The sequence below is a fragment of the Channa argus genome, chromosome 18 (assembly GCF_033026475.1).
Source record: "Channa argus isolate prfri chromosome 18, Channa argus male v1.0, whole genome shotgun sequence".
In the NCBI taxonomy this organism is placed as follows: Eukaryota; Metazoa; Chordata; class Actinopteri; order Anabantiformes; family Channidae; genus Channa; species Channa argus.
Genome location: NC_090214.1, coordinates 19921357 through 19943691, shown reverse-complemented (window position 1 = coordinate 19943691; position 22335 = coordinate 19921357). Strand labels below are relative to the sequence as shown.

At 39.1% G+C, this 22335-nt stretch overlaps 2 protein-coding genes across 3 annotated transcripts; both read right to left on the bottom strand.

Moving 5' to 3' along the window:
* Window positions 1–6591: 6591 nt before the first annotated feature.
* On the bottom strand, window positions 6592–9625 carry LOC137103930 (protein FAM240B-like). Of its 2 annotated transcripts, none has more exons than XM_067484688.1 (3): window positions 9493–9625; window positions 9179–9364; window positions 6592–6936 (listed from the first exon to the last, which is right to left on the bottom strand). In XM_067484688.1, the coding sequence occupies exons 2-3, from the start codon at window positions 9361–9363 to the stop codon at window positions 6816–6818; spliced, it is 306 nt and encodes a 101-aa protein (XP_067340789.1). In that variant the 5' UTR covers window position 9364; window positions 9493–9625; the 3' UTR covers window positions 6592–6815. The 2 variants fall into 2 exon arrangements, with proteins under 2 accessions (XP_067340789.1, XP_067340790.1); XM_067484689.1 differs by having other exon boundaries at window positions 6593–6936; window positions 9179–9303.
* Window positions 9626–17103: 7478 nt separating this feature from the next.
* Window positions 17104–21605, bottom strand: LOC137104246 (protein Cripto-like). Its single transcript, XM_067485187.1, has 6 exons — window positions 21240–21605; window positions 21042–21097; window positions 20345–20563; window positions 19328–19442; window positions 18604–18713; window positions 17104–18141 (listed from the first exon to the last, which is right to left on the bottom strand). The coding sequence occupies exons 1-6, from the start codon at window positions 21260–21262 to the stop codon at window positions 18032–18034; spliced, it is 633 nt and encodes a 210-aa protein (XP_067341288.1). The 5' UTR covers window positions 21263–21605; the 3' UTR covers window positions 17104–18031.
* Window positions 21606–22335: the final 730 nt, after the last annotated feature.

The window sequence follows — 22335 nt, the reverse complement described above, 5'->3', positions numbered from 1 at the left end:
TCGCCGTTCAGGCCTCTCTATAATAGACAGCAGCACTGTCAGCAGACCTGACATTAAGTGGAAGTCTGTTCCAGTTCACAGGAGCCACTACAAAGGCTAGATGCCTGATGCCGACTGTGGGTGATTAATATAATTCTAAAATGGAGGCGAAGCCAAGATTTGCTGTAGCTGAGGTGGTCTGCTGAATTGATTTAAATGGTTAAATCTTATGGGACATTGAGAGTTTAAGATGAAAGTCACACATATGCATTATTATTATTTTAATATCGCCACCGTATTGTCATCCATTTATGTAGAGTTTTGTTTTTCTGTACACGTGCATAACAAAAATAAACATACCCAGACGTGAATTCTATCCAGAAACTAGAAAGTGTCTCACCTCACTGTCAGTAAAATCACAGTTAGGTGCAGAGGTTGTTAAACCGGGGTCCCGTGGAACAGGGCCCGGGGCTCTCAGCTAGGACAGAAACATCTACACCACCCTCACCACTGTCATCATCATTATTTCCAATCACAGAACATTTTGCTTTGTTTGTCTGCTGTGTTTTATCCTCAGCAGCTGTGACTCAGGTTGTTCTCTGCGTCTTCTGTGAGGTCATTGGTTATATTTAGCTGGTCACGTCTGGACCCATCTACTCACCAAGTCCTCATGAACCAGGTGGCTCACAGAGAATGACATTTCCTGCGAGTAACACTACACACACTTGTTTCATCAGCAGCATGAACAATACAAATGTATCAATTGGTACAGAAACTCCAGGTTCTTCACGATCAGGTAATTACAAAAGAATAAAATCAAATAAAGTGCTGGTTTTCAGTTGAGTATTCTTACTGTGCACATGAATTATACCTTCAATTGAGGTCAAATATACTTTGTTAAAATTCAATTCAACTTTATTTATTTGCACTAATTTACAACAAAAGTCATCTTGAGGCACTTTACAGAATAAAGTCAAGACCATACAGATGTATAGAGAGAACCCAACAAATCCCCTTGAGCAGCACAAGGCAACAATGGAGAGGGAACAACTCTCTTTAATGGAAGAAACCTCCAGCAGAACTCAGGCTCAGGGTGGGCAGCCATCTGCCTTGACCGGTTGGGGTGAGTGGGCAGGTTGGTAGGACCACTAGCTGCACACTGGAAAACACACAGCGCCATAGCCAGGGACATCTGCAGAAGTGGGCAGCACGGTGGAAGAGTGGTTAGTGCTGCTGCTTTACAGCTAGATGGTCTTCAGTTTGAATCCCAGCTGGCTGTGGCCTTCCTGTGTGGAATTTGTACGTTCTCCTCATGCTTGTGTGGGTTCCTCCAGGTACTCAGGTTTCCCCCCACAACCCTGAAGAGGATAAGCGGTATCAGTGTGTCAACTCATACAGAGATACAGTATCTAACTTACATGGCCAAAACTATGTGGACACCCATAGTTGAACAGGGCCATTAATCAGCTGAGCTTAGCCAGGTGAGGAAGGATCATCTCAGACCTAAAGTAGACTAAAACAAAGTGGAGATGGCTGTCCACAAATTTTGGACATGACCTGACTATAAGCATAAGAATTATTTGTTTATCTTGGTCCAGTTGTTCCTTTGATGTTTTATTGTGTGTTGCTGCCCTCTGCTGGTTAAAAAAAAGCTGTTTGCCTCTACTTCATGTGATGACCCGTGTTCTCTTGTTCACCTGAAACCACATCTTCTTCTGAGTTCATGTCCAGCTCTTTTCTGTGTGTGTGTACAAACTTCCTCTCTATAGAACTGAACAGATATTAAATTTTACACAGAAGCAGTGTAAAATAAGGTTAAGCTGTACCTATGTAGAGATATTTTAAGCTTATCTGAAGTAGGCAAATTTATACATAAGAAAATTACACATAAATATTATTATATACCAATTAAACAGAAAATTGGGCTTATAGATAACAGTTACTGTTGGACATGTTGAAAGGACACTTTTCTTCTTCTAAAGTCTGCCTGCTCTTTGGTTTTGGATTTTTGGAAACAAAAGAATTGAAAACTGGTTGCGGACACCACTAGCAGCATCACTATGCTTATTGAGAGTCTCTCCTACCAGCAGATGTGCCCAAACAAAATTTGGACTCACACTGACAGGTTTCATCAGAGCTGCATGGATTGTTCTCAAATACTGTAAGAACCAGAAAAAACCTGCTTTTGCTGAATGATTAAAGTTAATGACAGGTGACAATAATAGATGAAACATAATTGAACCTTTATATATAAGGTCTTTTTTATACTTGTAATTTATGCTACCTTTAATACATATTTAGATTCACATATCATTCACATATATTCACATATTGTTTGCATTGTAGGTAATGTCGAAGGTAATCTGACTGGTTTGGTATTTGTTTTATTTTCTAGGAGCAGGAATTTTCCCTGTTTTACCTTTGGGTGTTGTTTCTTCCGTGAAGGTCGAGTGGATCAGCAGTGCAATCAAGGAGAGTGGAGACAAGTTTGCATCCTTACGTCTCCTCAGCAGCGTGAGGCTGGATGCTACCACAAGGTAGGTAGCGTGTAGCTGAAGGAGATTAAATACACCCTAATTATTAGAATATAGAGAGGTGCAGGCACAGCCAGAGACACTTTGCGGTGTTTGCAGAAGATGAGATATCTAGTCTTTATATTTTGCCCTTTACTTGATGTAACCTGTGTATTTTGCTGTGATACACCTCACCCTGTGCTTACCTGTAGAGGTGGTAGGTTCCAATTAGGTACAAACATAAAATGCCAGGTGGTCGACCACAGGTGGCAGTTTGCTGTCAGGCTGTACATTTTAAACAATGTCTCTTTTGGGTTTTGTCATCAAAAGTTATGTTTTGTAGGAGTTTGTTTTGCCCCTTTCTAATATTTTTTTAAGAAGCACCACCTCCTCAGCTGCTTCTTAAACACCCGTTTTTCCCAGTGACAATTAACATCATCACATTTATATGAGCGGATGGTGCAACAGTGTGAATTTTACCAGCTCCCTGTAATTCAGTATGATCAGCACCTATTACAAGTAACATTTCCAGTTCAGTGTGTGTAAACATGATTGAGTTCATGAGGTTTTCTTGGCAGCAATGAGACATAAAATATGCAGTTGGTGAAAAATGTTCCCACTTAAGAACAAATACATCTTATTGATTAATTTTTTTAAATTAAAATGACAATAATAGTAGTTACACAAATAACTTAAATAAAATCAACAATATGTACACTGCATATTACATAAAGTAAGAAACAAGCTCTGTGAAAAGGTTTGAATTCTTATTTGGACAGTTTGTCTCTGCAGGCCTGTCAGCCCTGAAATACACTGACAACCTGTTCTTGGTGTTTTCCAGCCCCTTTGCTCGATGAGAGCTCCCGCTCCAATGACCCTTATCAGAATAAGCAGCTTAGAAAATAGATGGATGAATGGATGGTCTGCAATCACCACATAGAAATGGATGAATCACTGACCATGTCACGTGACCATTTACAGCGATCAAAGATAAAGCTGGAAACTGTGGATAGATAGAATAATCACTGTTTCAGGCTACAAAGACCTTTTATTGTCATCTCTGTGAGACACATATCCACACTTTTAAAATGTAGCTGATGTAGCTGAGCGTTGATAATGAATCAACGGTCAAAGAAATGCAATCTTTAATGTGTAGCTATCCAAACAGCGGCTAAAGCTCTCATCATTTGGTAGGAATTCAACTACTGGAACACGAATAAGTGATTTAAATCGAAAGCAGTCATCAGCAAATAGGCTTTTCAAAGAAAGCCTCACTGGAAACAGCATAAAGAGGTGAATGTTGTTACATTTACTTTTAAAATGTTTTTCATGTTTGGTTCCTAGTATTAGCTAAGCTTATGGAAAATCCATTTCATCATGTAGGTAGCATTATATTGTAAATAAGTTGACCTGGGCTTACTGGACATTCTCTACATATACACTTGATATGAATAAATTATCCTCAAATCTTGAAAAAACAAAATGTATGATATTAAGCCACAGGATGATCAATAAGGGTGTGAAAATAGAAATAGATGGTGTTGACACTGAAGGAGTAAATGAAAGGAAGTTTTTGGGTTTCATCATCAATAACAAGAAAGGTTGAAAACCACACATAAATTTAGTGAAGTAAACGTTTCATTATACAAAGTCTAAGATCTACAGGATTCTTCCATGCATCAGCTTTTGTGGAGAGGTTTGGGGAAATGCATGTAAAACTCACAGCAATCAAAGCTGTAAGAATTATCAATAGACGTTCTTATCGAAAACCCTCTATCTGCTTCTCAACTTTAAAATTGCTCAGATATTATATAAAGCGAGTAAACAATTGCTACCAAAGAAGATACAATTTCAATTTCAAGAGACAGAGTTGTTATAATCCCAAAGGAGCCTTTATGTTTGCAAAAATTAGAGCCGGAACAAATTTGAAAAGCAAATATGTTTCAGTCAGAGGGTGGATTTATGGGACAAACTTGAAGATGAATTCAAAATATGTGAAACTTGATTTAAGAAGATGTTTAAAAATACGTGAATGACTTTGTATCCAGGGGCATCAAACTGTCCATTGTAGGTCTCGGACAAATGCAGGTGATTACAAAGAGATGGGTTTTAAATGAGCTTTGGTTTCAGCCTCTTTAACAGGAAATTAAGTATCATATACTAGAACAGTGTAAATTGTGCAAAGATGGATAATATGCAGGGTGAATGTTCATTCGATTGTCAAGACTGTCAAATATTTTATTTTATTATTTCTCCGTATTTGTTCACATGCATTATTTTTTTTTCAATTCAATTCAACTGTATTTATGTAGCGCCAATTCACAACAAAGTCATTTCAAGGCACTTTACAGAATAAAGTCAATACTATAATGATGTATAGAGAGAACCCAACAATTCCCCCTAAAACAAGCCATAGGCAACAGTGGAGAGGAAAAACTCCCTTTAACGGAAGAAACCTCCAGCAGAACCAGGCTCAGGATTGTCATTATCATTATTACCTCATGACGCCAATATTGCAAGGTCCTGGTACAATTAGGACTATAATGGAACTTTAGGCCATCAGTTATCCTATGATTTGCAGTTAACATCCTCGGTCACTTATTCACTTGGAAACTTAACCATAAACAAGCAACTTTTTCATTTGAACAGTCTACAGACTACAAGGTTTTATTAACAGAAAACCTTTACTTTAGTTATCTGCCTGACTGCTGTAGATGAGTGTTGGTTTCATATGAATTGCTCCAACAGTTCAACGCGAGAGCTGAAGAAAATCAATAGAAAACAACAGATTGCTCATAAGTGAGGCTGAAATGGTTAAAGGCACCAAAGGGCATTAGGAAGTAGCCATGGGAATAAGAATGGGTTCAAGGGACTGATGAAGCACTGATGAAGAAGTCAATCAAGTCAATCACCTGATACACTTTTTAGTCCCCTTGTTTTCTGCAGTCTTTGCTGAGGATGCAAAATATTTGATAGACATAGAGAACATCAACGTCCTGTCCTTGTCCTCTGTGACCTACAGATACCCATAATTCCCTTCTCTACGTAAGTCAGCATTAACCTTTATGGGGCTTGACAAAGAAGTACAAATTGGCCTTAGACAGAGCAGACTCTGTTAGTCTGAACATCAGCCTGATTCAGGATCTGGAAAGGTAACGCAAAGCGTGTTAAACAAAGTTCTTTGCTTCTTAGCGTACGACAGTTTGGTTTTTGTAGAACAGTTTGAGAGTGAAAAAGAAATAACAGTTGACAGTTGTGGCAGTCATTCATTGAGTCATCATGTCTGATATAAAAAAATATATATATACTCAAAACCTCACTGATATATGTACATCTGCTTCATTCAGACCTGTTTAAAAGTGTGTGTGTGTGTGTGTGTGTGGCTGAGTGGAGCACGGCTGGCTGGTAAGGGGCCTTGGCAGGTTGTTTTGGTGTGTGGGTAGTTCTGTGAGGAACAGATGATCACGTCCCTCGATACAAACTGTTCCTCCTAACACACACACATAAATGTGCTGGGTTCCAGCCACCTGCACACAGAGACTCTGCCAAAACAGCAGCACATTCATGCGATGAACAGTCGATGGACTCTTAATCCTAGAGGCTACAGACCTCAGGTGTCTCACGACTATGTGTCCACTATGTGGATTATGTTAGGAAGAATTGTTGGACTATACAAAAACTGTCTGAGTAACGCATTTTTCAGACATGCACAGCAACTCGGAACCTCTCTACACACTACCCAGAGGAGCTGGTCATTTAATACACTTAACTCAACCAACTCCTGCTGCAAAGTCCATGTGTGAATAGAACAGGTTCATGGTCCAGTTCATTCGGCTGTAAATATAACTTTGATTCCTGCAGGGTCCTTTTTGTGTCCTCTACCACTCGTCACCTGAATCAAACACACCCGTAGCTACACACAGCAGAAATCTCTGAATATCTCTGAAAATTTTCAGTTTTCAGATCGACATTGACATTTCATTTACTTAAGACCATCAGTTACTTTACTGGAGCATTAATGATACAGCACCTGCACCAGTGAGAAATAAAGTGAAATACAAAAGATTCATATTCACACATTCAAGATGTAAATAAATGTGATAATTGTAACCATGGTGATTTTTTTATTTTTAATTTATTTTTGCTATTAGTGACAGAGGTCTTATATATTTATTGGTGCATTTGTTTGATGCTCTACACTTTCTCCCCATTATGTCAAATATTAGTTTGTTTGTTTTTTATCAAAAATATATGTGATGTAATGTTACTAATTTTAATATAGGCGTTTTTTTTTTTTTTGTTCTCTCTGGGTAGATTCTGGCTTTAGGGTGAATCCAGCCTCAGTTTCAGCTGAGCTTTCTGAGCTCGTCTGATCCTCTCCTCGAAGAAACTCTGCTGGTGCTGATTCCTCTGATTCAACCGGACCCCCCACTGCTCCCTCAGTCTGGGGACAAGAGAAAAAGAAATAAGTGAGTATTTAGGCTTAAGCAGCCGTGCAACAAATTAAAAGACGATGTTGTTGTCCTTTCAGTGACAAAAGTGGATGAAACACTACGATTCAGGAAGTTGAGACAGAGTTTGAAGCTGAGATTCAAGCTATTTTTTCTACATGGCTGATCATGAGCTACTCAGCATCTCTTGCCTTTTTTTCCCGGGGGTGGATAACGGGGGAAACCAGGCCGATTGAGACCCATCCAAACAAACTCAATGCTGAAACTGCTGCCAGTGGATAAAATGCAGCCACTCGAGTTTATATGTAAATGTCTTCCACTTAGTTTTCTCCAGAGATATTGTCTTTCAACCCACAAAGAAAGAAATCAGTGCTTGTTGGGATTCAGCCAGTGCTGTCATTATCGTCCCCAGCGGGATTCCCAACTCCCAACTCTTTGCTGTTTGAAACATGTATAAATTAGTTTCAAGGAGACTAAATTAATTTGTACTTGGCTTTGGGTCCCCAAGCGTTTCGAGGCTGAGCTGAGCTTTTGTCAGAACTTCAGAGGCCGGTGTTTACCCTGACACCATAACTCCTGGACTTAAATTAATCGTGCAGACATCCAGTGAAATCGGATCTGCAGGCATCTCTGTCAGGGATAATTGTGTTATGGAGAAACTAGGAACCATGCGTGTGTGTGTGTTGGGGGGGGGGTTCATATTGTGACAGGGACAATATTGTTGTGTCTGTGTTAGCAAATATTTGTCTGTCAGCAAACAGCATCATGTGTCTGTTAATCTGCAGCTTTCTGCTTGTCCGTCCTCAGATATTAAACGTGATCTCCAGGATTCAAACCTCTAGCCGAGCTGCCTCTAATCAAAATTCTCAGGCTACTAAGTGATGACAGAACGATGAGCTGTAAACATGAGCCAGTCATTTTCTAAACTTATCAATTTATGATGCAGAGAGAGACAGAGGTGAAAACTGAGGACAGTAATAAAGTTGTTTTGTTGTTGTTTTTTTTCAAACTAATATTAATCAACATTCTATAGTTTGCAAAGACACCAAATGTCAGGTAGAATTTAGGTGAAATGTACCTGTAAAACATAGTTCCTTCTGATGTAATAGTTCATCTATGAAAAACATGAAATCATTTTTTTTTCAATGTAAACATCATCCAGCTTTAACTACTGGAGATGGAAGATTGTGTAGTAATAAAAAAAGTATTATGACTATTATTATTACTTTTAATAAGATTATTGTTGTTTCTATAGACTCCTGGACACACACCTTCTGTGTTTTTGTATCTTTGTACTAATCATATTTCTGACAGCATCTGAACATGTTGGCTTCATGTCTGAGAGTAAACCCTACTCACTTTTCTTATTTGGTCAGACTGAGTCGTTCTATCTGAAAAGGGTTGTTTTTTTTGTTTTTTTGTTTTTTTTGATAAATAATGTTTTTGCATCTTAACATCTTGACCCTGGTGTTTCATGCTGGTGTTGGACTTTGCTGCTTAATTCTTATTTTTCTTTTGGCTCATCCTGCTTCTCTCTGGGTTCACATAGCAAATCATGTGGTCTCCTCCTAGATTTACCACAGGCTTTGGTCCACAATGTGCTGACCCTGCAGTCAATGGGTGACCACTCCATCAACTGATCCACTACCATCCCAGCTATTCATCTCTTTGAAATTTATTTATAAAGTTGTATTGTTACAGCTTCCAAACTACCTCACATATTTATTAATTTCTAACTGCAATATCTGATCCTCACATACCCTATATGGAAATACTAATCTTAGCAAGAGCAAAAAGAAGAAATTAAAAAAAAAAACTGTAAATATCATGTTTTCTATGATTCAGTATTAATTCAGTTTTTTATGAGTATGCTTTATGTTTTGCTGTGTTTTTTTCAAGTCTTTCCGGAAAGTAAGAAAACTGAGATTTCGATGAGACTTGAATTTAATATCTGCCTCTACTACTTCAGATTTGGATCAAGCTGAATGTTTATTGGGGCTTTTAGCTGTGCAATGTGCCCACAGCACATGATGTAACCAAGTGGAAACGAGGTCCTGGATGTTTAGGAAGAAAGTTCTAGCTTAACTGGGGCACTGAAGTTAGCTGGGATTGCAGTGAACAAAACTTCCTAAAGACAACAGCTGCTGTTCTGTGAGAAAACACAAACTGGTGATGATGATGATGATGATGGCTTTGAACATTTAAAAGGAGCCAGTGAATAATTCAGCTGCTGACCGTGCCAGAGCACTGCTCCTCCTGCGGCTCTCCTCCTCGTCCATGTGCTTGCTTTGCTGAAAGATCCACTTCTCCCAGAAGGACTTCAGCTTCTGTTTGTCGTGAATTCGAGCTGCGTTCATCATCTGATAACAGGAAACGCACATGGCAGTCACACGGGGCGGGAGGTTCCAGAAAGTCTGCATCCTTGGAACATTTCACATTACATTTTTCACGATGTGAGTATTTGTCTAAGTCAGTGGTTAAAGAGATGATTACTGTGACAGACGATGACAGTTCTTTAAAGCCGAACAAACAAGTCTTTGGTTACTCACTGCTCTTCTCCCTGTTTACAGACTCGCTCTTTCTTGTTCTCTCTCTCCTCTCAGCCTCCTCTTTCACTTATCTGGGATTCCTTATAATTCAATTTTACATCTTTCTATGTAAAAAAAAAAGAGATGTAAAAGATGCAAGCTCCTATTTTTCTCCCTCCTCTCGCTTTCTCTTTATATCATCTCTGTTAACTCCTCCCCTCCTCTCCCCCCTCTCTTTCATGGTCTCTATATAGACATTCACTTCTTAAACGCCCTCTTCTCCTCTTTCTGCCCTGATCCTCCTCTTTCTTACATTTTCCATTCAGTTACCACCAACTATCTTCCCCTCTTTTCTATCTCCTTCTGTGTTGCAAAGTCTGACAAAATGAGCTTCACGTTGTCATAGTGATGTCATTAGAGTTATCTTTCCACATGTTTGAGATACATAGATGTGGAGCTTGTCTGAAACTTGTCCTTCAACTTTCTTTCCCCAATTAAAATTCTCCTCCTATTGAGCACAAACGACAGACGTGAACAAAAACACGAAGAAGAAATATGAGAAATACATTTACTAAAATTTCTGGATTTAAATACAATTATGAGGTACTTGTATGTAATTTAAGTATTAAGTATTTTAACTGTATAGTACTTTTACTTGCATGATTTCTATTTATCTAGTGCTTTTGATCATTTTCAGAATCTTTGTAAAGGATATCATCAAATATAATATGATGTATTGTTATGGATCATCTGTACCTGGAAGTACAAAAAGCCCCCAGAAAATCCTATTCAGTGTTGCCTGGGCTGGAGTCTATGCAGCTGCCATTGGCTGAAAGAGACATACAGACAGACAACCATTCACACCTACATGCAATTTAGACTCACCAATTAACCTAAAATGCATGTGTTCGGCCTGTGGGAGGAAACCCAGAACACAGAAAGGCTGCAACCATCTGGGATTTGAACTGGAGACCTTGTAGCTTAGCCACTCCACCGCTGTGCTGCCCTAACTAATGGGTCAATTAGTGAACACAAGAAAGGAAATTAATGTAGATTTCTTTTTTAAATAGTAAATAGAAGTCTAGTTTTCCTTGTACACACTGCAGGACACAGCCCATATTCTTAGATATACAACAGTGAATGACGTACTCTGGAATAGTGGTTGAGTAAAAACACAAATGCACAAATAAAAATATGTACTGTTGAAAAAGTATCACACTGACATAACACTGTACTCTCGAGAGCCATAAACTAACCAGTCTGGCTGATAAGGGGCGACTGTGGTGCAGGAACGTACGGCAGTCGTCCATCAATCAGAGGGTTGTTTGTTCAAATCCCCGGCTCCTCCAGTCACATGTCGAAGTGTCCTTGAGCAAAACACTGAACCCCAACTTAGTTGCTCCCGGTGAGTGTTGGCCAGCTGCATAGCAGCTCCCCCATCGGTGTGTGAGTTTGTGTGTGTGATTGTGAGTGTGAATGGGTGAATGACAATTAGTGTAAAGTGCTTTGAGTGCCAATAGGTAGAAAAGTGCTATATAAGTGCAGAACATTTACCATTTGAGGAATAAACTGTTAAGATCCTGTTAAGCTGTTAACAGACAGGCACAACCATTAGACTCTGCATAATTGGTGAAATCGTTCCTATGATGGAGGCTGGAGGTGATACTACAGAGAAGCTGCATCATAAAGCCCATAAGTGCCGCTCTGGTCTCTAAAGGATAAAAAAATACTCCAATTTAGAACCAATCTCTCATGCACCGATGGTCCTAAATAATAAAAAATGTCACCATTGTGCACTCCAAATTTTACTTGCAAATGTCACATCTGGAAAAAAACACAATTTAGTTGAACCTAATGTGCTAAAACAAAGTTTCATAGGAATGATTTCACCAATTATGCAGAGTCTAATGGTCTGTGCTGATTGGTTTATTAAAGCAATTTCTGTCTCACTATTGATTCATTTTTATTTAAAAAAGTTCAGTATTGTGAAATGTGTAAAACAATGTGATTGTGAAGTACAGAATGTTTGAAGTACCTACAAAATCTACTTCAGCACTATTATAGCGTGCGCACACACACACAAACATGCACACTCACACAAACACACACACACACACACACACACACACACACACACACAGAGTATATAAAGACACAGAGATCACTTGGCTTAAATAAATGGCACCAAGATCTTAACAGCTTATTCCTCTTTACACTACCATTGTATCAATGTGTGTGGTGTGTGTGTGTGTGTGTGTGTGTGTGTGTTGGGGGGTCCTAAATTACTACTTTTATTATTACCACATGTGAGTTTGAGTGGATGAGATTCTTAATTACATTTTAATATGCAACGTCTTGTGGCTGCTGACACAATCTCTCTACAAGTGAGTCAGATGGAAGGCATTACAAAACTTTGATATCATGTCTCACACATACACGTGCACACACACAGTGTCCATACAAACAGCTGATCAGCATAACTGTAAGTTCCCTGCTGGGATTAAAACAGCTGATAGTTTGTGTGTGTGTGTGTGTGTGTGCACGTGCACTAATAAACCAAAATATTTTTTTAAAAGAACATATTACCGGTTGTGCTTCTCTGCCCAAAAACTAGGATTTGTCATTATTTAAACACTGTTAGTAACAGTGTTTCTATTTCTATGTTTTTGCACATTAGGTCACTACTTGAAACAAATAATGTACATACTGCATTCGTATATTTTCTAAAAGTATATTTCACACATCTTAGTTTACTTTTGAAATGCCTAATGGGAGATGCATACACACATCCCATTTATGACCGAGAACATTACATATAGTATAATTTATATATTTAATTGTTTCATGGCATGATTTTAGCTGCTATTAAAGAATAATTTAAAAAATGTTGCCCAAACTGATGTGATCACCATGATGCTGATCTCATGCGTGCACAGTTAAGCGGCTGCTGTGGCAGGAAATGCTAATTCAGAGCACTTGGGGCAACAATTGTTGAAAATGTCAGCTACCAGTATTAGAAAATCACATACAAACATTTGACTGTAGTCGTGCAGAATTTCTAGCTTAAAAAAAACAACAAAAAAAACCCAAAATCACCTTATTGTGACCTTATGCCACCTACACAACCATTACCAGGAAAAATGCTGTAGATAATGGGTGGATGGATTGTTTCAAGGACCCATATGAGGTAACAGCAAGAGGAGGGGTTATAGTAAAAGCTATTTCATTTTTTAATAAACGTAAAACAACAGGCAGAAGCTCACTCCAAAGGGAGGACTAGAGAGCACACATTCACTGTGGGCAAATCTGTGAAAGATAATTTAAATAGTGAAAACAGGACTTAAGCGGAAAACTATTAATAAGTAGTAATAATTAAACAAGAAGGGTCTGCACGTACAATAACCTTCAGGATGAAACAATAAACTAAAGAGGGCGCACATGCAGGGATCGGTCAAATATAACAAAACACACTTCCACCGGGGTCGACAGACAGGGGGAAACAGAAACTAACTGACCTAACAAATGCTTAACTAAGACAGACGGCGATAAACGAAGGACCAAACCTCAGACCGAAAAACAAGAGGCCAAACAAGAGGCATGATGTCCAGCGGCAGAGTTAACAAAACATGCAAAATGGCAAAGAACTGAGGGGAGAACTGGGTTTTTAAAAAAACAGGGGAACAGGAGAAACTAACCAAGAGTAACAAGGTGGGTAAATAAACGAAAGAGACTAATATGAAATGGGGTTAAGGTGCTGTAAAATAAAAGCCATGAACAGGAAGTGAGGGGACAAATGTCAAAAACCCAGAATCATGATTCTTTGAAGCAAAGAACGTGACCTCTACCTCCTATTGTGACCTCTGGATGTCTCTAAAGGGCTCTTACATAATACTGACAGATCATTCAGTAACATCTGTGCCTGGCAAAATGTCATTGTTGTCAGAACATGACTTACTTAAAACCAAATATAGACTTTGGGAGACTTTTCGTTGCAGTGTGTGTATCTGAGGTTTGCCAGCAGATGTCTCTGTAGAGCCTCTAACCGCCTGACTTTCTGAGGCTGTTCATCCTCATCTTCATTCCTCACATTCATTTGTTCTTATCTAATATATTCCTGGTTTAACAGTAAAGGATGCTGTCTGTTTGTGGGCTGTACTATGTTCCAGTAAGTAAAGGTTTTTAACAGGGACACCAAGTTACCACTTATTACCTTTAATAAACCCTCTTTCATTAATGTTATATTCTTCAGATTTTGTTCAAACTGTTTAAGATGTTGAACCAACTGACGGTAGTTTGTGCTGCTGTAGTTTCTGTTGCCTTATACAAAGACATTTGGTGGAAGCAGTTAAAGGCTTGTTCTTACATTCTGTCTTACATGTGTCTTTACCTCCTGTCTGCTGGATGGACCCCCACATGGATCCCAAACATTTGTGTGTTTGGGTTGAAACCAACACAGCCTCTAATCACAAGGAATATACCTGACAGTGTGAAGCCTAGATTAGCTTGTTCATCGGTGCCGTAGACCAATGTTGTTGTCTAAAAACTTGACCCTCTCATGTTCTCACCCCGCAATTGTCACCACTGTATGACATTAACTCTGTGTGTTCTCTCCCGTAGTTGTCTTTGTCCTTCTCTGTCCCCCTCTCTCTGTCCCTTTCTGCAGGCTTTGGAGCTGTGTGTCTTCCAGCGTGCAGCTACTGGTCCTACCAACCTGCCCAATGTTTTGTTGTTGCTTTCTGTTGCTCTGTTCTTTTCTCTCTTCACTTTCCACTCAACCCAACCGGTCGAGGCAGATGTCCGTCCACCCTGAGCCTGGTTCTGCTGGAGGTTTCTTCCGTTAAAGGGAGTTTTTCCTCTCCACTGTTGCCTATGGCTTGCTCCAGGGGGAATTGTTGGGTTCTCTCTATACATCTTTATAATCTTGACTTTATTCTGTAAAGTGCCCTGAGATGACTTTGTTGTGAATTGGCGCTATATAAATAAACTTGAATTGAATTGAATTAAAAACTCTTAAAAACATGTCGGCTCCACAGGATGACATGATTTTTCAATCCCAAACATTTACTTGTAAACCTGTGAGTTTACAAGAAAGTGAGCATCAACCCCTTTCGAAACACTGTGGTGACAACTAGTTGTTGCTTGGTTTTAGTCACATACTGCACCCTACTGTGTAATTTCAGTGTAAATGTAATTTCTCCAGCGTGATCCACTCGTCCTTTTGCCTGTTGTTAGGCATCGTAATCACATACAGACACAGACACACCAGTATAACCAATCACTGTGGCATTGGCCACTTGCACAGCCTGAGTCACAGGATCTGCAAGGATTCAACAAAGAAGGGTATGAATACAAACAGGTGTGTGCGTGTGTGTGTGTGTGTGTGTGTGTTGATGGAGGATGTCTGCAGTGTGTTCTCTCTGATTGCTGCTAACAGTAAACTAAGTCATTACTTGAAGTATCTGAGGAGCCTAGAAAGATAAGAAGCACACACATCGTTTCCTCCTCATCATATTTGTTTGGAGTCAAACGTCCACAGAGATTAAGTGCACTACATTTTTCTGAACTTTATCAGATAGAGTTGGAGTTAAATGTACTCTGGTACATATGTTTCCACTTCTCTCTGTTTTCTTTATCAGCGCTGACAGTGGACATGGAAATGTTGGATAAAATCATTTAACATTCTCGCCGACATTCACATCTTGTGTAATCCCTTTAAATCTGCCCTGATGTCCTGCTGCTGCTCCTCTGTTCAGACTCTCAAAGCTGGTCCGTCTCCACCTGCAGTTCTGTAAATCTCCTTTAACTTCTTCGAGCAGCAGAGATTTCGGGGAGCAGCAGACATTATGGCTCTAAGCGGAGAGTTTTGAATTGTTTCATCAGAAGCTGAAAGTAGAAGGGACAGCAGGACATTTTTAAAGATGTCTTATAAGGAAGCTATCTGTCCAATTACAAGAAGCAACTCAAACAAGGTGTTAGCCTGTAGGATTGGCTGCGTAACAAAGAAGAGATTAGAGTCTGATTATTGTGTAAGGAACTACCCCCCCCCACCCCCCTTTATTCTGTAAAGTGCCTTGAGATGACTTTGTCATGAATTGGCACTATATAAATAAAGTTGAATTGAATTGAATTGAATTTAAATAGCCTCAGTTCTGCAATTAAAACTCCTGTTGCTACTAAAGCAGAGTAAAAGGAAAAAACCAGATTAAGAGGAGAAAGGATTAAAGTTAAGGCTTGTGTAAGGAAACTACACCCCCCCCCCCCCCCAGTTACTTTGTTAAAGCATTAACTTTAATCCTTTCTTCTCTTAATCTGGTTTTTTCCTTTTACTCTGCTTTAGTAGCAACAGGAGTTTTTAATTGCAGAACTGAGGCTATTTAAATTCAATTCAATTCAATTCAACTTTATTTATATAGCGCCAATTCACAACAAGGTCATCTCAAGGCACTTTACAGAATAAAGTCGAGACTAGGCAACAGTGGAGAGGAAAAACTCCCTTTAACGGAAGAACCAAGCTCAGGGTGGACGGCCATCTGATTTGACTGGTTGGGGTGAGTGGAAATGCAGATAGCGAGACAGGATACGGGAGATCCTGTGAATGTGTTTCAGGTGACTGTAGTACAAATACACCTGGATCTGGAAAGTCCAGTCCAAGCAACTTATTCACGACCCATCCCCATAAATCAGGGGATGGGTGAACATCTCTTGGATTACTGTTAAATGCATCAGTAAGAAATGCAAGGAACATGGCAGAAATAACTCTGGCTAAAGCAGGCTGTCCACAAACTTTTGTCTCTATGGTGTAGTTGTAGTAACTGGGCCTTCCAACTACCAAACCACTGCACTTTGGTGGTCTCCATTTTACATATTGTGTGACTTCTTAAATTAACCAGTGATATATGAGGTGAGTTTACAGAGGGTGACTTCTTAAATTCAGTTTTATATTTTTTATTACTTTAGATGGGATTGATACAAATCGACATTCATACATTGTCAGAAACGTTGAATTAAATTGACAACTATTGAGTGTTTTACTAAAAACAGGGGAAAACTTTTATAAGCACTGTTAAATCTCAATGGACATTTTGGTTAATCATAAAAATACTACACAAAACAACCACAACATGAGCATCCGTTAAAAGAAAGAGTTACCCTTTAATGATTTAATGACGTTTATTTAAACTTTCAGTTAATTGACTGTTATTTTGCAGCTCTGCTTGTTAATTATAAAACTGTGAGATCTAGCAGCCTGCTGGCTGAGAGACTGCAGAACAGCAGCTGATGTGTTTGTTTAAGATAAGAGAACAACTGATAATCAATTTAAAACCTCATCAATAAACCGTGGAGATAAGACACACGGGGAGGACAGGCCTCAACTGCAAATACCTACAGATAAGGCAGGAAAGAGACTTTTGTTTCCTACTTAATAATTACAGTATTCACTAAAGTAAATGTAGTATTTTTTGCCATATACAGGTGTTTTCTGTTAAGCTACTCCCAGTATTTCTTTTTCCCAATATATGAAAAAAAAAATCTTAATCTAGAGACAATTTCACAAACACAGGTTACAATTCAATAAAAATCTTTAATATTCACATATTGCATACATGTTTGTGTTTAAGGACAAAAGGTCACTACAGTTTAGAGTTTGTGCAAACACAGAAGGCATTTAAAAAAAAAAAAAAAAAAAAAACTAACTCTGCATCTTCTTTTACAAAGAAAATCAAATGGACAAGTTTCATCTACAGATACTTATGTAAAAACAAAAGACATGTTTTTCATAAAAATCTTATGTACAACTTCCTTCATAAACATTGTATTCAATATCATTTACATCACAGACAAGGTTCCACTGGAAGGTTTTTTTTTTTTAGGAATTGGAGGACACAGACTTTGGACAAAACGCGTTTCCCACTGTTAAACTCTCATTTACACATTTACGATGAGGAGAGAGACTACGTAGGTAGATTCTACGTCTGTTGTCTTCCAAGGCCTTATTCAAAGTTAATCCAAAAATTTAAATCTGCAGAAGAGTCAGACTTCTAGTATAATTAAGATATTCACACCATGTTGTACTTATTTCTTGAAAGAAAGGCTACTCCACGGTGACACAGCAGAATGATGTAAAATATACTATCTGAACCGTTTTTCCTTTTTTTGGATGATATTTTCAAGAACACAACAAACAAAAGGTTGAAGTACATTCAGCCTTCATTCCTCATGTATTTCAGCAGGTCATCCTTTAAAAATTTTAAAGCCCAAAACAGGATGCAGCTTAGTTTTATATTCATTTCCCCTGAACCACAATAGTTCAACTACATGCATTAAAGCCTTATTAAGAACAACTGAAAGCAGCCTGTCTTCACTTATGAAGGCACCACTTCGGATTTCTAAATACAATATTCTACCCATGATGTCTTGAACCAAAAGGCAATAAATAACTATTTACAGTTTTTGAAGGTCAGATCTAGAAACATAAGCTGGAGAAAATGTCCAGAGTCCACAGTTCAGTGTGTCCTATGGATCGTGGAGATGCTTTACAGATGTTGTGGTTGTTAAACCATTAAAGGAAGCGGAGCAGAGAAAGAAGCAGTGTCACATACAGGAAGCACTCGGTCCGAATCGTCCTGACAGCTGATGAACGATACCAACGCACCTCCTCCTCCGAGTCATCTGGAAAGAAGAGACAGAAATATTCATTAAAGAAAAGCTGATTCTTAATTCACTTAGTTTGTCTGCAAAGTATTTGCTATATTCTAGGTTATTATCATCGTTTCTATGATGCATGTGTGTATTTACAGCCTTGCATTTTTGTGTTTCTATGCTTTATTTTAGCAACTGCTACTCACTATGTAAATGCTGTTCTACATTCTTAAGTTTACGTATTTATACTACACATTTGTTACATACTTCTGTAACACTCCACATTTCCCAGTATGGTTTCAGTAAATGTTTATTTTATCTAAACTTGCACTTATTCATGGATTTTACTAGTTGTGATAATGTGTGAATAAATACACAATACAGAACAGGAAACCCTGCTCCAACCCACAGTACCACAGGATCCCTAAAGTCTAACCCTCCCTGACTTGAGTAGAAACCAGGATGTGACCACATGTGCAAAAAGCGACTTACCACAGTCTTTATGGAAGACATGGGGGAAGCAGTGCAGGACTCCGTAACCACAGCGACAATAGGAGCATCCTTTCTGCACCCACTCACCATGTGGAATCATACCACAGGTCCTACAGAGACACGGACAACATGCAAGTTACAAACAGTCCAACATTTCCTCCTGAACATGTGTAATTTGCTGAGCTGCTGTTCATGTTGAGCTCTGACAAAGTGATTTTGTTCTTTCAAACAACATGGAAACGGACTTCAGGCTTCTGGCTACGGAACGGTGTATCCTGCTTGTGGTTTCTTTGGTCTGGGCGAACGAAAGAGTCCTCATTACATCACTACATTTGCACTTTGTCCAATATGAACATTTAGGACACAGTGTTTCATATGGGATTCATTTGTTTGTTGAATCCAAATGTGGTCCAGCACACAAGTTGTATACACCAGCGTTCCCATCATGCTTTGGGTGATGTTAGCTTAGTGGTGTTTTTCTTACGTACAGGATGCTCAGAAGGGAACAGTATGTTACTCTGATCTCAGCAGTGTCTGTATGAGTGTGTACAAGCAGTGATCTTAGCACAATCTCACTAAAAACGTAAGAACTGAAGTGTAAAAAACAGGAGTGCTGAGTTGTTGTGAACAGGAGTTTGATCCACCAACTGAACTGAATAAGGCCTCTGATCTCAGCACCGTTCAGAGCTGTATACATTTGTGATTCTGGTTTCTTTCTGTTTACCTGATGCGTTTGTCATATTCACAGTTCCTTCCGGTGAAGAAAGGAGGGCAGGCGCAGAAACTGCCCAAGATGCACGTTCCTCCGTTCTTACAGCAGCTACGACTCTGCTCAGCACCTTCAAGAACACACACACACATTAAAACTGCAAAACAAACAAAAAAATCTTTTTCTTTGTCATTTAACTCCAGGCTGCAGAGTCACACTCGCCAAGTGTTTTCACATCCAACTCAAACACTGGCTGCCACTTTTCAGACATGGATTTTGTTTAGTGAAATTCACTTCCTAGGTCGTTTTACAATGAGCAGCAGCAGTGAGGTCAAAGGTCAGAGAGAGTTACATGATGACTTCCCAGCTATGTAACAGTGTCTTGTACAAAAAGGTTACATTTCATTTTACACTTTGATTTAATCAGTTTTCTGATATTAATCAGCATTTTTTAATTTGTTATTCTTGATTTAGTTCATTTGATTTTGGGATTATTACTCATTATAGTGGTCATAATTTGTTGATCAGAGGCTTTGAGGTCCCTGCTGGACACTTCAAGTTGAGCCTCTCTCTCCCTGTATCTGTATCTGTGAGATAAACCAGACTCTCCATCTGGCAGCACATTCCTGTTGTCCTCTGCTTCACATCAGCAGACAAACACTGAGAGTCAGAGCAAACATCTGAAAATAACAGAAAAACACTAAAACTTAACTGATGACGCACTGAAACATTCAGAGACTCTGAGTCTTCAGCTGCTTGTTTTAGGAAGCCGTTTCTCTCTGTGACAGAGAACTGAAACACTGCTTGATATTCTAACGTTGAAGGTAAAAATTTTAAGCTTTTTTGTACAATTCCTCTTGAATTGGAACAGCAGCATGTCCCAGAGCTGCTCTGCAGGTGGATCAAAACCTTTGCTTCTCTGCCTGAAATGATTTTAGCCGTGAAATATTGTTCACGTCTAGAACTGTGAGTTTCAACCGTCCACAACCTGAAATTCTTGACACAGTCACTCATTTTCCAAATACCACTTACTGCCCGTGAGACCGATGAAGGGCAGGACAGCACTGGCATCCCGGTGTTTACGGTCCCCGCTGTTTGGGGAGCTCACCTGGGTCAACTGACCCAGGAAGTCCTGTGCAAGCTGCCGGGACTTCACCATGGAAGAAGACGACAAAGTCACAGAAGGAGAAACAGAAGTAGGAGTAGAAGAAGAAGACGTTTGACCTCTGTCGCATTTTTCTCCCTCACAACCTGAAAAATAAAAAGCAGATGTTTTCTTAAAAACCAGCAGTGTGTGATGACACGTTCCTCACACAAACACAATGTAAAGATGTAAACAGTGTCTCACTAATGTCTGTGTTAAGTTTGGACACGAGCAAAACTGAAGTCAGTAAAATTTACAGTCCAGCCTCATTTTAATTTATATGTGAACACAACTGCAAAATAGTTTTTATGTGTCAATGTGTGAAAGTAAAGATGTGGAAAAATAGACAATATGGATTTAAATGTACATCAGCTGCTGCTCTGATGTTGTAAATTCCACTGGTGTCTTGTTTCCACGTCAATAATCTGATATTTAATGCAAACAAGTAGTTTGACTTCAAGTCTCATCACATCACTACAGCTTCAAATGATACAAATAAACTAATTTTTACAGTTTTTATGGTGTGCTATTTTATTTTAGAGAGATTTTAAAGATTCAAAAATAGAAGCAAAATGAGAAACTGACGTAATTCAGGCAGAGGAGCAACGAAGTGGAGACAACTCAGTGCGCACAGCACAATCCTGCAAACAGAAACACAAACACACATTTTAACAAACGATGTCACTAGACATTTGCACATTAATATTTCGTTGCTGAACATCGAACAACATCGTGTGGATGAAGATTCGTGTTTTCTCTGTTTCTGTTGGTCTCCACACTCACCTGAGCAGGTGAGTCCAGCTCATTTTCTCCACACAGGGAAAAGAATAATCTAAAACACTTTTTCAGAGTGGAAATTAAAATTGTAGAAGATAAAAAAAAAGCCCTTCAGAAAAACTCGAGCTGAAAAAATATTTCCAAATCTCTGTTTCGTGTCCCACAAATCAGAAGCTGGTCAAACTGTCTCCAAATAAAATCCCTTAACTGAGTTGTTTCTTTATCCAGACACGGATTTTTTAAAAAAACTTCAAAGTTAGAAAAAGTTCTCCTCAGGTTGGAGAAACAGAGATGGAATAAAATCCTCGTCCAATTAGTCCAGCAGCGTGTCCCTGTGTGTCTCCGCAGGAGAAATCAGCTGCTTCTTCTCTGCAGGTGACTCTCATACGGGGGAGGGGCTCCGGAAACCACGCCCCTTTCCCTTCTGGCGGGAGTCTTCAGGTGAATCACCTCTAACGGGAACTGATTTTGCAGCTAAAAAGGGCAGAAAAAACAAGAAACGTACATCTCCAGAACAGGAAATGCGATTTTCAGATATTCTGTGATATTTCTGAAAAACGTATCAAACCTTTGAAGACAAATCTAAATTTGTACATTTTTGTGCGTGAACACTGGACATTACAATGATAAACAAGAGCATTGAAGTTTTCTTTCTCATTTCATTTCTATCCCCTGTGTTCACACCCACCCCCACACTATCTCTCTCACTGACCCCCCCCCTCCTCCAACCTATTCACCTCACTCACCATCCAGTTCTGCCTTCATGTGTTAATGAACCTGTAGACACCACAAAGAAACCGAATTGTGTTTATTTTTTGTGTATTTTTGCATTATGCGTGATTCATGCTTCATCATATCTAGTATCTCGTACATTGTGCAAAATGACAAAGCTCCTCTCTCACATTTCCTTCATTGTCCTATTCTCATCTATTTGTATACACAAATTACTTAGCAAAAAAACCTTGTTGAACCTTGAACCTCTGAGGTCACGTCTTCAGTGTGTATAGTTCCAAACATGCTGGACATTTTACAACTTGATTACAATATTTCTGACTGTCTGAACAGGAAGAAATATGCCGGCGTGTAAAACCCCCGTGAGTGT

Bases quoted from the DNA above. Each gene is read 5' to 3' on its own strand.
- LOC137103930 (XM_067484688.1), bottom strand. From the start codon at position 9,363: ATGCAGACTTTCTGGAACCTCCCGCCCCGTGTGACTGCCATGTGCGTT. The intron at 6,937-9,178 runs GTCAGCAGCTGA...TCTTGTCCCCAG, and splicing joins AGGAGCAGTGCTCTGGCACG to ACTGAGGGAGCAGTGGGGGG.
- LOC137104246 (XM_067485187.1), bottom strand. From the start codon at position 21,262: ATGAGCTGGACTCACCTGCTCAG. The intron at 19,443-20,344 runs GTAAGTGGTATT...GTGTTCTTGAAG, and splicing joins CTTCATCGGTCTCACGGGCA to GTGCTGAGCAGAGTCGTAGC. The intron at 18,714-19,327 runs GTAAACAGAAAG...GTGTCTCTGTAG, and splicing joins GAATATGACAAACGCATCAG to GACCTGTGGTATGATTCCAC.